Source organism: Mixophyes fleayi, chromosome 6, assembly GCF_038048845.1.
Source record: "Mixophyes fleayi isolate aMixFle1 chromosome 6, aMixFle1.hap1, whole genome shotgun sequence".
NCBI lineage: Eukaryota > Metazoa > Chordata > Amphibia > Anura > Limnodynastidae > Mixophyes > Mixophyes fleayi.
Genome location: NC_134407.1, coordinates 219,015,856 through 219,032,792, shown reverse-complemented (window position 1 = coordinate 219,032,792; position 16,937 = coordinate 219,015,856). Strand labels below are relative to the sequence as shown.

The following is a 16,937-nucleotide window of genomic DNA, read 5'->3' as shown; positions in this document are numbered from 1 at the left end:
ATGATCCTCCCCGTGCAGTACTACGTGTGACATTGCCCATTATTCTTTGTGTAATGATTCCTGAATGTTTTATTCTCAGTATGTGTAACACTGCAATACTACTGCAGGTTATTTCCCGCATACATTCCATCACAACACACACTTCACACATACTCTACCTTCTCGATCTCACAGAACTATAATCACACACCCAACATTATACCATAGCTTCCCATCATATCTCTGTGGTTGGTGCTTTGTACTGTTGCTCTTCATCTTCTGACCTGTCTCTGTATTCTGCATGTATGAGCATTGTGGTTGGACAATGTCATTGGCTAATCAGGCTCCCTGTCCTATGATACGGGCCGGTCCATGTGTGTGCTTGGCATATATTACACACCAATCTCTGCGTTTTTTGGATTGTGACTCTGCAGTCAGTATGTCCCTGTGGCTGGGTCTATGCATTGTACTTGGTAATGTGTTATATTTTACACCAATGTTTTATCTTTATAATTGGGGTATGTTGTGACAAGATGGGTCTGACACACCATCTCCCCATCTGTCATTTTAAACACTTAGGATGTTAAGATGTTTTTGTTTAGTTGAACATTGGGTTGTTTTAATGTATTGCCCTTATTTCTATCTGAACAAAAACCTATCCATATGGAATTAAGGTTATCCATACTATTCTTAAATAAAGCCAGGTGTGTTACATGTATTCATCTGAACATCATGTCGGATTACAACATGGTGGATGTACCATTTCCTGACCAAGGCACCACTCCCCTCTTACAAACAAGAAGCCAGCAGCCTCTGGAGACCCTCTGACATCACAAATGTCTAGAAGGGGTTAAAACAGGGAGGCTCTGTTACTTAACCAGGATTAAGTCAGTCAGCAACTGGTTGAGTAGCCATTGTTCTTCCTGGAGCTGTGTTAGACTCCTAGGCTTCAAATCGGCAGAAGGGAAAACCATGAGGGGATGACGGCTCTCTCCTCCCATCTCCAGCCCCTTAGAGGGTGGGCTTTCCAGCGTGGGAAATTTTCTCCCTTTAAAAAGACCTGCAGGACAGACCTCAGTGTGTGTTATTTGCTTCTAAACGCTTTTGGTGTTGGAGTCGCAGCTCCTCTCAGTGTACTGAGGATTTCTGCCTGGGAGTATTGTGACGGTTTGGATTACAAGCTTTTCTTGGACTTGAAGATTTATTTGCTCTGCCTGATTTATTAATAACGGACATCATCATTTCCCTATAACTTGGACTGGTAAAGAAAACCCATTTTCTTTAGAAACTATTTGGGCCCCACGTTGTTGTTGTTTATTATATTTCTCTAACTCTCTCAACTGACTCATCAGTGAAGCAGCATGAACCACAGCTCTACCAGTGGGCATTGTACTCAGCATAGTGATAACAGCTGCATTCAGTTGGGGAGGAGCAGTGGTTAAAGCTTATTACACATTACGGAAGTAAATAGAGCTACATCAGGACCATCCCATTCAGTCTGCACAGAATACACACCCAGCTCTGGTAATGGATTTCTAGTAATTCCATTCATACATCGTAACTCACACAATCTCTGTATTCCTTGTCCCAACTCATACCATGGACTCATATCAACCACTTCTGTAGGTGTCATATATTTGTGCTATAGAACCTGGAATGAGATGCAGCAATGTGACATTACAGTCTGTGAACTGAGCCCTTCTAATTTGTAATCTGACCCTGGGATCATTACACACTGCTCCCAAACTGATAACCTCTCTTTGTGTTACACCATCTGCACATCATTCCCACAGTCTCACTACCCATGTCAGCAATCCCTCATTAGGATGTTGTTTATACATAACCCCAATCTCACTGAGTTCTCTAGCAGAATAACTATGTGTTTCTTCCACCAATCCCTGCTGTGCCCTGATCCCTGTCTGTGAGTAATTGTGATCTGTATGTGACACACTAGCAGCATCTGTACCAGTTATTTGTGTCACCTGCCTCCTTTGTCTGTTTGTAACAATGGGACATAATTCTTCCCAGAGTCACTGTCTGACTCTGTCCACTCAATGATAAACTTCCAGTCCCCTCGCTGTATCAGAGTCCTCACCATTACAGGGTCAGCATCTCACATTCTTAGGCGTCTCTGCGTCTACTGTTTTCTTTCACAGCATTTATTGCATAGACAGAGAACTGTGTCCTCCAGAATTAAATTCAAACTACTCACCCTTACCTACAAAGCCCTCAAAAACACTACCCCGTGCATACATCTCAAATCTTATCTCAAAATACCCTCCCTCCCGCCCTCTTAGATCTACCTCTAACCTGCGCATTGTTTCGTCTCTGGTAACCACCTCTCACTCCCGCCTACAAGACTTCTCTCGTGCTGCTCCCCACTTATGAAATTCCCTACCACGCTCAATCAGACTTTCCCACAGCCTTCAAATCTTTAGACGCTCTTTGAAAACCCATGTCTTTTTTTTTTTTTTTTTTTCAATTTATTTTGAAAAATAGCAATGATGTACAGATAGGAATCAACAATTAGTACATTGCAGGAATAGAAACAAAAACAGAGGACAGTACAGATCATGGGCAAATGTCAATGTAACAGAAAATATTTGAGTAGCAAATATCAAAGACAACAACAGATTGTCATTGAACAAACAGGTAAGTATACAATTGTTATCCAGATTACTCAAGAATCTATAACATTTTATAATAGTATAGCATGGGGGGGGGGGTGAATTAGCACTGGTCGTCACTGGAAAAAAAAGAGAAAACATTCTTCCCTTTACCCTCTTATTTCCTTCCTCTTTCTTTAAAGAAAAATAAATAAATAAAAAAGAAATAAAAGTTTTGAAGGAGAATACTACCCAGATACTCTGGAAATGGAGACCGCATCAAGAGTCAGGCCACCTATGAACATAGGAAGTTCTTCTTAGGAGGACGGAGTTGGTACAAGAAGTTTGGGGTTATAAGTAAAGCCAAGGAGCCCAAATCTGGTGAAATTTGTCATCCTTATCATGCAGGTGGTATGTAATCTGTTCCATCTGGGCGATAAACCAAATATAGGATCGTAAGACCGCCATAGTTGGGGGTTCAATTTGTTTCCAAGACTTAGCTACTAGACATTGTGCAGCAGCAAGGACATGGGAAGCCAATTTCGCAGACTGTCTATCATTATCAATCGGAGGATAACAGAGAAGAAAAGACTATGGGTCTTTCCGGACAGGGCATGGAAGGAGGGAGGAGAGGAGGGTCCTAACTCGATCCCAAAAGGAGGATATTTTAGGACAGGTCCACCAGATATGTAGAAAAGATCCCATCCATCTCTTTTTTTAAAGGTGACCTTATCCTCGATAACGCTATTCACACTAATGCACCCTCACAACTATCCCAATCTCCACTCTAAGCCACACTAGCTCCTCTTGTTTCAGCTGTGCCCTCTTCCATTTCCATGAATATAAACTCTCTAATGAGCAGGGTCCTTCATACCCTTTATTTTCAAGTCTGCATTTATTTTGTCTACCTTCTATGTCCCTGTTTTATGTATGTACTGTTTTCCCTACTGTACGGCGCTGCAGAGCACTGTGGTGCCTTACAAATCTAACGTAATAATAACTAATCCTGAACCTCCCTCTTAAGTTTTTACAAGTCTCTTAAAGTACGGTGGAGAATTAGCTGCTCTGTGACTTGTAAAAAGAGGATTTATGTACTTACGTTAAATCCGTTTCTCTGATTCCGTCTGGGGGACACTGCTTTACCATGGGTTGTGGAGGGGAGCTGGGAGTTGGCACCTAACTAGTTAACTTTAGTGCTACTGATAGACCCCTCCCCTTTACAATCCCCCTGCCTCTTCCTGTACAATCCAGTTAGTTTTAAAAAGCCCCAGGAGAAAAAGGGCAGTCAAACAAGAGCACAGAAGAATAACAGAAGGGAGGGATTGCAGTGTCCCCCAGACGGAATCAGAGAAACGGATTTAACGTAAGTACATAAATCCTCTTTTCTCTTTCATCCAGTCTGGGGGACACTGCTTTACCATGGGGACGTTCTAAAGCAGCCCCTAAAGGGTGGGACTACTCTGAAAATCCCGCTCGTAAAGCATTACGAGCGAAATTTGCATCTGCTGATGCAAAGACATTAAATTGATAAAATTTAGTAAACGTATGGACAGAGGACCAAGTGGCTGCCCTGCAAAGCTGGTCCGCAGAAACACCATTCCTTGCTGCCCAAGACGCCCCAACCGATCTGGTGGAATGGGCTGTGACTCTCTCGGCACAGGACGGCTAGCCTTTATATAAGCTTGTCTGATGGTAGACGTAATCCATCTTGCAATGGACTGTTTTGAGGCTGGCCAGCCTCTCTCATTAGCGTCATAAAGGAGAAATAGAGAGTCTGTACGTCTAATCTGGGAAGTTCTCCTAACATAAATGCGGAGAGCCCTAACCACATCTAACTTTTCCATTGATTGCTGATCCGTATGGGAAGAAGATGAGAAAACCGGAACTACAATTTCCTGGTTGAGATGAAAAGCCGACACTACTTTTGGTACGAAAGAAGGGAGAGTTCTTAACACCGCTCTGTCCTCGTGGAAAACCAAATATGGTTCCCTACAGGACAGAGCTCCTAATTCGGAAACTCTACGAGCCGAAGCAATAGCCAAAAGAAAGAGGACCTTCCAGGTCAACCACTTTAGGTCTGCCTTACTCAAAGGTTCAAAGGGGGGGGCCCTTGAGCATCTCTAGGACCATGTTGAGATCCCATGGAGCAGTAGGAGGGACATAGGAAGGTTGGATATGTAAACCTCCCTGGAAAAAAGTCCTAATGTCTGGCAATTCGGCTAATTTTTTATGAAAAAATTCAGAAAGTGCCGAAACCTGGACCTTTAGGGAGCCTAGTCTAAGGCCTGCTTCCAGGCCATTTTGAAGGAAGGCTAATAGACGGGAAAGCTGAAAAGAGGACGAGTGGAACGTCCTATTTTCGCACCATTTAATGTAGGCCTTCCAAATCCGGTGATAGATTCGAGAAGAACAGGCTTCCTGGCTCGCATCAGAGTCTGAATTACACTGGGCGAAAAACCTCTAGCCTTCCAGAGGCTGGTTTCAACAGCCATGCCGTTAAATTGAGCTGAGGTACATTCTGAAAAAGAAATGGACCTTGCAGAAGCAGGTCGATTTGATACGGAAGGCGGAACCCCGGCCCTTCCGCCATAGATATGATGTCTGCGTACCACACTCGGCGCGGCCAAGAGGGAGCGACTAGAATTACTGGCAGAAGGCCCTGCCGAACTCGTCTGAGTACTCGAGGAAGCATGGGAATTGGGGGAAACAGGTATCCCAATCTGAACTCCCATGACATCGTCAAAACGTCCACTGCCGCCGCTAAGGGATCCCTTGCCCTTGCGCAAAACTTGTGGACCTTCCGGTTGTGTGTGGAGGCCATGAGGTCTATGTCCGGAAGACCCCACCTGAGAACCAGAGACTGGAAGACATCCGGGTGTAGAGACCACTCCCCCGCCATCAGCTGGTTTCGACTTAAATAGTCCGCCTCCCAGTTTTCTATTCCTGGAATGAAAACCGCCGATATTGCTGGGACATATTGCTCTGCCCAAACAAATATTTGGGCTGCAATCTCCATAGCCGCTGCACTCCTGGTTCCTCCTTGTCTGTTGACATATGCCACGGCCGTGGCATTGTCGGACTGAATTCTGACCGGTTGGCCCTGAAGAAAAGACTGGGCTCCCCGGAGAGCCAAGAGAATGGCCTTCAATTCCAAAACATTTATCAGTAGAGTTGATTCCTGAGGCGACCAAATTCCCTGGAGTCGGAGGTGAAGGATTACCGCCCCCCAACCCTTCAGGCTGGCGTCTGTCGTGGCTATGATCCATGACCATTGTGCGAAAGATTTTCCCACGCTCATGTTGTGCAGACACATCCACCACTGAAGAGATTCTCTCGCTTTCTGAGATAGAGAGATCTTTTGACTTTTCAGGTGTAGGTGTGACCCTGACCACTTCGATAGCAGATCCCATTGGAAACATCGAGAATGGGCTCGCCCGAAGGGAATGGTCTCGAAAGAAGCCACCATCTTTCCGAGTAGCCTCATGCACAAGTGCATTGAGGGGCTGGGGTAAGACAAAACCTGGGAGGTTACCGACTGAATAGAGGAGATTTTCTCTGCTGGGAGAAACACTCTTTGCCTCCTGGTGTCCATGATGAGTCCCAGGAATACCATGCGCTGACACGGGATCAACTGGGATTTCTTTGAATTTATTAGCCAACCGTGGCCCTCGAGAACTGCCTGGGTGAGGGACAGGTGATAACGCAGGCAACCTTCTGAGGAAGCCTTGATGAGTAGGTCGTCCAAGTAAGGAACGACCTGAACTCCCTGCAGGTGAAGACATGCTGCCATAACTGACATAATCTTTGTGAAGACCCTTGGCGCAGTTGAGAGGCCAAAGGGGAGGGCCCGAAACTGATAGTGAGCAGATCCTACCAAGAATCTGAGGAGAGACTGGTGGTGGGTCCAGATGGGAATGTGGAGATAAGCGTCCTTTATATCTATGGACGCCATGAACTGATTTATCTCTAGGCCGTTTATTACTGACCTCAGAGATTCCATCCGAAATTTATCCACCCTTAAGTGAACGTTAAGGCCCTTTAAGTTTAGGATGGGCCGAAAGGAGCCGTCCGGCTTCTTGACTAGGAACAGGTTTGAATAAAAACCCCTTCCTTTCTGCCCATCTGGCACTCTGCAGATGACCTGCTGGAGTAAAAGAGAAGCGACACAATCCTGTATAGCCCGTCTTTTTAAAAGATCCTGAGGTAGCAGGGTCTGGAAGAAACGCTGTGGAGCCGGGCCCAATAGGTCTATTCTGTACCCCTCTGAAATGATTCTCCGAATCCAAGGATCTTGGGAAGACGCTGTCCACTGTTTCTGAAACAGGGACAGACGTCCTCCCACTGACGCCCCCTGTAGAACAGGTTGGTCGTCAGGACGCAGGCTTTTCCTGGGTCTTAGCTGCCTGGCGCTTGGAAGTAAACGAGGATCTTCCCCTAGAGGAGGAGCCTCGGGAATTAGATTGCCTTCCTCTGAAGGACTGACCCCTTTGGAAGGTGGTCCCTCGAAAGGGCTGCCGGAAGGAGCTATTTCTCTGAGCGCGGCTTCTGTTAGCGTATACTGGCAAAGAAGTGCTTTTGCCCCCCGTAGCCTGGGAAATGAGGGTATCCAATTCTGGGCCGAATAAGCCCGCTGCAGAAAAGGGGATGGTTTCAACGGACCGCTTTGACTCTGCATCACCTTCCCAGGATTTCAGCCATAGAGTTCTCCTTGCTGAAATGGAGGCCGCCTGAATGGCAGAGGAAACCGCCGCTGAATTCTGGGCCGCCTGATAGAGATACCCCGAAGCTTCCTCTAAATGCAAAGCAAGGGGAAGGAGCTCGGAGTCCTGTAAAGCTTCTGCCAGCTGGTCTGCCCATGCTTCCATGGCTTTTGCTACCCAGGCTGAAGCAAATATTGATTTGAGCTGGGATTCTACCTTACGGTCATTGGCGTCTGGGAGAGACGCTGAACCCGGGGCTGGGAGTAGAGTATGTTTAGCCAGGCGAGCAATAGGAATGTCTACCTTGGGAATACTCTCCCAGCGAGTCGCCTCTTCCTCCTGAAGAGGATACAGAGAGGCGAACCTTTTGGGAATGAAAAACCTTTTCTCAGGTTGTTTCCAGGCCGTTTCAGCAATCTCTCTGAGTTCAGCAGAAGGAGGGAAACGGTTGGTTTTTCTTTTGGCCTTTTTGAACAAACTTCTGTCCCTGGAGGAAACCTCCTCCGGCTCTGGGAAGTCCAGCGCCTGTCTAACCGCTAAAACCGAATCATTAACAAATTGGTTTCTAGGGTACACTTCCTGCTCTGAGGAATGACTATGGTCAGCATCCGAATAGATTTCCCCCTCTTCCTCAGACTCTTCCTCCGAATCTGAAAGGACCACAAGGGGATTTACCGCTCTAAGCCTCCTTCTCTTAGCAGGCGGGGTATTAGAGGAATCTAGCAACTGGTTAAGCTTGCTTAATCCCTTCAAAAAGGCTGTAGACCAAGCCGGGTCTGTATTAGCAGGGGCTGGGTCAGCCTGTGATGTGGAAGCTCCCGGCAAACTCGACCCACTGGCATCTGAGAAAGCCTGGGGGTCTGAATGCGTATTAGTATTGCTAGCCACCGAAGTTGCCACAGTTGATAGCAACTGATTTGATTGAAAAACCATTTGGGCTAGGGAGGTAACCGACTGTGTTAGGGAGGTTACCCAGGCCGGTTCCTCAGACGAAGGGGCTGTAACCTGCTGGCTTTGCACAGAGAGGGCCCCTGCTTCGCATGCAGCGCAGAGCGCCAAAGGGTCCTTCTGCCCACACGGTAATTTAACATGACATTTAGAACATGTGAAATATTTTGCCATAGGGCCCTTTACCTTATCTGTCATTTTATATAAAGGAAGGCACACCAATCACACAAATCAATCTAGCTGAATATACAGATAGAGATAAAGGAAGAGAGAGAGAGTAAAATATATTAAAAGAACAGAGTAAATTACAAGTAATCAACTAATGTCTTTGAAAAAGTTGTACTTGAATATTTTTAAACACCATAAATATTTTAGGCTAGCAGGAGACTATAATGTAAACCTGCTAAGCCAGTAATAAAACAACAAATATGTGTTTAAATAAGCTTGTACTTAGCCCAAGGGCCACCAAGACAGGGAGAAGTCCAACAGCAGTCTGTGCTCTCCCTCAGCTCTGTTCCTGTTCCCGGGCTTCTGCTTTGGCGCCAGAACCCTGGGACAGTCCATCTCTCTCTTTCTCTGTAGGAAGGGGGGGAACTCTATGTTTTAGCTCCCCCCTCTTCCCTGATGCCGATGTTCCTGCTTGAAAATCCATAGGAAAAAACGGCTTTTGGTGGCAGATTTGTGGAGACCTCTATTAGATCCTCTTCCCAGGACAGAGGTCTCCGCAGCGGTACCTTTCCGACGCCCCCCTCCTATGTCTGAGGGGGGAATCTTGGTTTAGCCCCCTTCTCCGCTTTTCGGCGCTGCTGCCGAAATCCAAGATGGCTGCCGCCATTTTCATTAACCGATAACCGGCGCTCTATGCCTGTAATGGCAGCGCCGGTTAACGGGGAGGCTGTAGGAGTGCAGCGGTCCATGAGACCGCTTGTCACTCCCTTCAATCAGGCACTTTGTACTTTGGTCCCTGTCAGTGAGAACCGCTGGCTCTCAGCTGACAGGGGAATGCCTGCGCTGCCAAGCTGTGAGTGTGTTCTCTAGTTAGGTGCCAACTCCCAGCTCCCCTCCACAACCCATGGTAAAGCAGTGTCCCCCAGACTGGATGAAAGAGAAAATTCTTTTTCTATACTTTCAGTTTGCACACATCCATCCTATGTTTGTGGAAGCCTTTCACTCAATGTTATTCTATTTAGACAAATCTAAATGTACAGCGGCATGTTGAGGATCTGCCAATTGTGCAACATATTTATTTATTACATCTACAAGCAATGGACGCTCTGTGTCCTGTACTAGACACTCACGAAGGACTTGCATTCTTTTTGCTTTCTTTCCCTATTTTTTAACTCTTAAACATTCTCACTAAATAACTTACCACAGTCTAATACTTTTATGCGGTTATACAAAATAAACCACCCCTAACACAGCACAAAGGGTAAGCAGTACAAATTCAATAGCAGGAATTTTAATTGTCATTAATTTCAATGACACACCCCACTTCTGCTACCAAATCTCACAGGATGGACATTAACGCTCATTATCATTTATTTATATAGCGCCAGCAAATTCCATAGCTCTCACAATTGGGAACACACACAGTAATAAAACAATACTGCATAATGCAGCCAGAGAGATAAGAAGGCCCTGCCCGCAAGCTTGCAATCCATGGGACAATGGAAGTTGGATACATGGAAGGCTCTGCTCGTAAGCTTACAATCTATGGGAGAATGGGAGTTGGATACATGGAATGCTCTGCTCGTAAGCTTACAATCTATGGGACAATGGGAGTTGGATCCATGGAAGGCTCAGGGGTCAGAGGGTTGTCTTTTTGTGTGAATTGTGTAAAGGGTGGTAATAGGGTAACCTAGTGAGGTTAAGAGGGTGGTTGAGGAATATTATAAGCTTGCCTGAATTGGAGGTTTTTCAGAGAATGCTTGAAGGTTTGTATACCAGAGAAAAGTCTTAATGTGCGAAGGAGGGAATTCCACAGAGTGATTGCAGCTCAGAAAATGTACTGTAAATTGCAATGGGAGTATGTAATTAGAGTGGATGAGAGACGCAGATCTTGTGCAGAACGAAGTTGTTGAGTTGGGAGATATTTTCGGGAGGAATACAATTGGCCACGTCATGCGCTCTGCTACCGTTAATACGGTCATTTAACCCTGATTTCTGCTGGCTGCTCCCTGTTCATTAAAAATTACATAGTATCGGTAATACAACGCACTGTTACCATAGTAACGGTAATTGAGCGCACCGTGGTAATAGAGCGCAGGCTGCGTTACTTTCGCAGTAGCAACCATTTGAATTCCTCCCTTTGATACTAGTGAGGAGATGGTTGTTGGTGCAGTTTTGTTCAGGGCCTTGTAGGTTAGTAGAAGTATTTTATATTGGATTTGGTTAAAAACAGGCAACCAGTGTAGAGACTGTAGAGACTGACAGTGTTTCAACAGAGGAAAAATTATTTGCAATGAAATCAATCTAGCTGCTACGTGCAAAATAGATTGTAGGGGTGAGAGTCTGATTTGGGGAAGAACCAGGGCCGCCGAGAGGGGGGGGGTAGTATTTACCCAGGCATTCCAGGGGGCCCGTCCCGGGCCCTCACTGCCGATGGGAGTTCTTTTTTTCTTTTTTCATAGTTAACTTTATTTTTTTAATCTATGTGTTTTATTTCCTTTTATTTATTTTTTTGCTTGTGGGGTGGGATATTAGACGCCGGTGCCACGATCATGTGAGTATACAAATACTCACATGACCGCAGCGCTGGAGTCTTCCCTCCTCCGTTTGCACTGAATGTCGGGCATGAGGTCATCACGTCACGCACAACATTCAGTGAGGAGCGCCGCACAGAAAATTGAAGACAGAAGAGAACAGAAGACAGAAGAGAACAGAAGACAGAAGAGGATGAAAGAAGGCAATACGAAGTTAAGTAAAGGAACGGAGGAAAGGCACAGCGTTAGGGGAGGGGGGGAAGAGAGAGAGTCACAGTTTGGTGATGAAGATGGGGGGGAGAACACAGTTTGGTGATGAAGAATAAGGGGAGGAGAGAGAGCCACAGTTTTGTGATGAAGAAGAGGGGGGAGAGAGAGAAAGGAACAGATTGGTGATGAAGATGAGGGGGGAGAGAGAGAGAGAAAGGCACAGTTTGGTGATGAAGAAGAGGGGAGTAGCAGCATTGCACAGAGTGATGAAGGGGGGGACAGCATGGCAGAGCGTGAAGGGGGGCAAAAGCAGCATGGCAGAGCGTGAAGGGGGGCAAAAGCAGCATGGCACAGGGTGATGAAGGGGAGCCAGGTGAAGGGGGGAAAAACAGCATGGAGCATGCAATGTGATCATAAGGGGGCATAGCGTGGTTGTGATGAAGGGGCACAAGTGATCATAAGGGGGCATAGCGTGGTTGTGATGAAGGGGCACAAGTGATCATAAGGGGGCATAGCGTGGTGATGATAAAGGGGCACAGTAATGTGTGTGCGATGGCACAGGGAGCTTTCGGCAATGTAGTGTGTGTGTGAGTTAGGTGTTGGCTAATTAATGGGTGCTATTTTGCTTGTGGGGTGATGGTGGGGCAATGTAATAGTGGGGACTATTCATTTAAGATGGGGTGGTTTGGGGGCTATTGAATGTGGGGGTGAGTTTGGGGAGAATGAGGTCTCTTTATTAAATGTGACGATGAATTATTTAATGGCAGTAATGGTTGCGGGAAATAGGTATATTTCTGAAATGTAAATACTATTAATTTATTGCTGGGGCTGTTTGTAGGGAGGGAAATGGGTTTATTTATTAAATGGGAATACCATTATTTTAATGTTGGAGCTGGAAGAAGAGCTAATTGTGGATGGTATTGATTTAACGCCGGGGCTGTTTGGAATTAGAGAGCAGGAGAGTGTGTGAAATGTTGTGATTCTAGTGGGACAATGCCAATTTTTGGTGAGTGTTCTGCCCAATGAAAGATGCAGCCAGTACTGTGAACTCCTTCTGTACATACGGCATTCTTTCTATACTACACTGTGGTGTTAGATGTTTTGAAAGTCTGGAGCCTTGAACATATGTCAAGCTTCGGCGAATTCATGGCCTAGTGACTTTGACCTGCTAGCTACGCCCCTATGAACCATAGCCATGCCCTCAATTGTATGACCACACTTACTATTAATTTTGTTCCGCCGCTCCATGGCGGCACAATTTTTGTTAGCGTGCTTGACTATAAGGGGGGCCCCATGAAGTTGTACGAAAGGACGAAATTGCAATAGTCAATGTGGGAGATGATGAGTGCAGTTTTTGCAGTGTCTTAATCTCATCAATCTTTTCGTTGAAGTGGGAAGCAAGATCCTGGGTACGGACCAGTGACGTTCTGCTTTACGGGAAGGTTTCGTGTTACTTTAGTGTGCCAAGACTGACATCAAAGTCGTCGTGGAGTTTGAATATATTCGCTGGAGCCACTTGATCAAGGGCTGTTGCTAGGGTTGGTAAAAATGAGGTACTGTCACAGGGGAGAAAGTAGAGATTAGGGAGAATAGGTGTTGGAGAGAGGTGGAAAACTGCTGAAAATGAATAGTTAAGATTTGTGCTGGTATGAGGAGGCTTGGTAGAGTTTGACACCAGAGAGGTTAAAGTGCTAGCGGTGAGCATGTAGCTGATAAGGTGATGATCCAAGAGGGAGAAAGGCGTGGTAAGGAAATTAGAAACTGATCATAGTCTAGACAAAACAAGATCAAGACTGTGGCCATCCCGATGAGTAGAGGATTCAACCCACTGGGAGAGGCCGAGGGAGGAGATTAGAGAGCTTAGAGGTTAGAGTTTCAAAGCACCATTAGAACGCGGGGATGTTGAAATCGCCCATGATGATGGTGGGGATGTCGGTAGATAAGAAGTGAGGGAGCCATGATAGTCAACATTTATTTATATAGCACCAGCAAATTCCGTAGCGCTTTGCAGTTGGGAACAAACACAGTAATAGACAATAGTGGTTAATACAGAAAAGAGTTGAGAAAGGCCCTGCTCGCAAGCTTACAATCTATGGGCCATGCAGAGAAATCTTCAAAAAAAATTGTAGGTGTGGACCAGGGGGTCAATAGATCACAGCAACACGTATAGAGAATGGGTTAAAAATCCGAAAAGCATGTACTTCAAAGGATGTGAACGTGAGTGATGGGTCATGGATTGACCCATCACTCAGTGATGGAGCACATCACTGAGTGATGGAGCACATTTAAAATACTTTGGAAGAGAGGGGAGACTTGCTGGATTTCGGTAGTGTTCTGATATATGTGTATGGGAGAAGTGAGGTGGACCTGGATTAGGTGATCTATCACCAGCTAATAGAAGCAGAGAGAGAAAGATAGGAAACATGATTGGAAGATATGTGACCCTTTATTTCCTGGTGACAGGATATATATTTATGTAATATAGGACAAAAGTTAACGAGTGTTGGATAGAGGTGAGTGGAGTAATGATGGGGCGATATGGAGAAAGGTGTGTGTTGCAGGAAGGGTGAAGGATGATATAGTCCTAAAGATAATGCCATGAAAGGAGAGTAATAAAAGCAATTTGTTAGACATTGCGATTTCAGAGTAAAAGGCAAGAAAGACCTATCTGCAATGTCCAGTGCAGGTACAGAAGTAGTGCAGGGTTAGGTTGCAGCAGATGTAGGATTATCCGGGATGTTTTCAGATGTTGTCCAATGTTTGTTCACATGTGTTGTGTAACTGCGTTTCCCAACACTTTGTGAGAAGACCCACTTAGTGGAAAAAAACAAACAAACATATTTCCCCTTAGACTGAATGGTAAGATATAGTTGGGATGAATACCAATTAACTACATGTCTGCTAATAGGTCAGCTAATCAGAGGGAAAAAAACAACAGCTATGATCTGGTGTAAGATTACTTTAATTGACAGACAACAATTATAAAATGATAATACAAATGTTTATTATAAAGGATACATATAAAATGAATAAGTACTTGATTGCTGAGAAATGTATTGATCTGAGGAGTCTCATTGATTGATCGCACTCGGTGAATTCAGAATATTTTTTTGAACACAGTCTTCTCAATATTCCAACTGAATCTAAAACTATCTGGGTGTTGGCTGTCTAATACAACTCTGCATCCACACCTCCTCTTCTCCCCCCCTGAGACTAGTTAAATCAAGTTCTGTGCTGGACATATAAACATATCTTATCTATGGAACGTGGGGTTTGCATTGTCAGTTCTGTTAACCCTTTTGATGACGGTAGACATTCATCCCCTCATATAAAGATCTTGCTGGTGTTGACATTTCTCATTGATCCAGCCTGTTTTTACTGTTTTACAATAACTTTAAGATTGGAACATATAAGAGATGTCTCTTTAATTTCTAGGTTGCTTAGGATAATCTACACACAATATCTGACCATCACACCTAAGCAATGTATTCAGTCACTGTGTGTCTTCTACAGATGGATCCAGTAACAGAAATACCCCAGAGAGATGTCCCCGTCCTCTTTATTCACAGGATTGTACAGAGGAAAATCACAGTATCCCACAGGAGTGTCAGGTAGATGGAATTTATGGTCCCGCAAAAGTGACTTTAACTATATGATCTGTAGAACAACTGTGTATGTCTAATACACTGATATTATTCTGTTTAATCTCAATTAATGAAATAAGACATTATTAAAGTGTTATTGTATTGATTTTTTTGTTTAGGTTGATGATCTGACTAATATTAAGGTAGAAAAAATAGATGGAGAAGAAGAGATGTATGTGAGGGGCGATCAGCAGTGTAAGGAGGAGGAAATCCCTACAGATATCAGCACTGGTGAGTAATAAACACTTATTACAGAAAAGAGTGACATATTCTCCTTGTTCAGACACTACCACAATCACTTGTTCTACACCCATAAAAAAGTATCTGTCCAGTGGGGAAGTCAGGATTTTTGTTGGAGTTTTCCATGGCCCAGTGTAGGTTGGTGTGGGGTGATGTTGTGTTTCTGTTGTTTGGATGTACTAATATTGGAATTTGGTTTATCTTGATGTTACTCTCGTTAGTTCGGTGGGTTGGTGTTATTGGGTGTGTTCCTTGAGTAGGGACCAATGTTTGTTCAATTCATAGAACAATAGTTTGGTTATCTTCTGGTGTTTATAGAGTTTTTTGCAGAGATGGGGGGTGTAGGGGAAGGAGGCTCACCTTAATGGTTAGCTGGTTTGCAAAGTACCCAGTTGGTCTGACCTTCAGCCCCTATTAGACTCCTGTTCTCCTCCTCACATCATATCAGTGTATGCTACCAGCCAAGAGATTTTACTACTCTCTTCCTCACACTCTTGTGATTCTCATACATTAGTAGAAGGGACATCACCATAGTGATTCAATCACTGATCAATGTGATGATATGGATGGTATTAACAATGATCCTCCCCGTGTAGTAGTACATGTGGCATTATCCATTATCTTCTTTGTGTAATAATTCCTGAATGTTTTATTCTCAGTATGTGCAGCACTGCAATACTAAAGCAGGTTATTTCCTACATACATTCCATCACAACACACACTTCACACAAACTCTACCTTCTCGAATATTTTTATAGTTTATTAAAAAGATATTATACATAGATACAGCCATACTGGACGAAGCAGACATACGCCCAGGGTCTCAAATGCCAATTGACCATCTATATTTGAAGTCATACATTTATAGAGATGATACTCCTTATTTCTTTAAAACACACCTTCCCAGCTTACATCACTGTTGGCAATCTAAGTCTCTATAATTATAGTGACATGTTAATTTTGGATGGGTCATTTTAACCTTATATGGAGCCAATATTTCTTTGGCCATATCCGGCTATTGTGAAATACTGGAAACTTACTAAAAACATGTCTCTTGTTATGTAATTTCAGTATTGTGCAATATGTGTTTTTCCGTTCTCTTAAAGCACAGAAACAAAATTCAAGTTCATTGGTTCATTCTATTGAACCAATTGGTAACATAAGGTTTTTGTTAATTATTACTTCGACAGCTTGTTTCCACTTTTTGCTATTGCCCGTCTGTGCTCTGCTCCATTCTCCTACTCAGTCCTAATTCTCTCCTCCTTTCTGTACCTTCATCGTTCTGTGTTGCTATTTCCTACTGTGCTGTATTGCTCTGTCAAGCTGCTCTCCTTCCCTCTCAGTGCTTGTCTACACAGAGGCTTCAGTCTAAATTAGTAGCATTACTCTGGCCACGGGACTATGCTGCCTGATGTTGATCAGAGGGACATATAAAGGCTGCTTCACTTGTTTTGCTACCTATATTTCCACTTGCTGATCTTTGAGTAGTCTAGACCAATGGATAGGATGTGATGTTAATTTAATCCATATCTACTATACTACCAAAGCTCCAACATTTGTGTGTGGGCAGTGTCTGTATGAGCATTGTGGTTGGACAATGTCACTGGCTAATGGGGCTCCCTGTCCTATGATAGGGGCTGGTCCATGTGTGTGCTTGGGAAATATTACACACCAAACTCTGCGTTTTTGCATTATCATATGTGACTGTGCAATCCACCTCCCCCTGTGGCTTGGTCTATGAAATCTGCCTCCCCCTGTGGCTCCCCCTATGCCGTTTGCTTTATTTTATACTGTTTTATACTATTTTGTACTGTTATATTTTAAGACAATGTTTTATCTGTATAATTGCTGTATGTTGTGACAAGATGGGTCTGACAGCCATCATCTCCCCATCTGTCATTTTAAACA

The 16,937-nt window shown here is 44.4% G+C and overlaps 2 protein-coding genes across 3 annotated transcripts in view; one reads left to right on the top strand and one right to left on the bottom strand.

Moving 5' to 3' along the window:
- LOC142159791 (uncharacterized) overlaps nt 1–16,937 on the bottom strand; it is a 1,176,369-nt gene that overhangs the window by 803,439 nt on the left and 355,993 nt on the right. The window lies entirely within an intron of this gene.
- The window catches only part of LOC142160015 (uncharacterized), a 47,552-nt gene continuing 42,723 nt past the window's right edge, over nt 12,109–16,937 (top strand). Inside the window, 2 exon segments of the mRNA XM_075214934.1 lie at nt 12,109–14,756; nt 14,909–15,020. Of these exon segments, the coding sequence (XP_075071035.1) occupies nt 14,960–15,020 (61 nt within the window). The 5' untranslated portion in view covers nt 12,109–14,756; nt 14,909–14,959.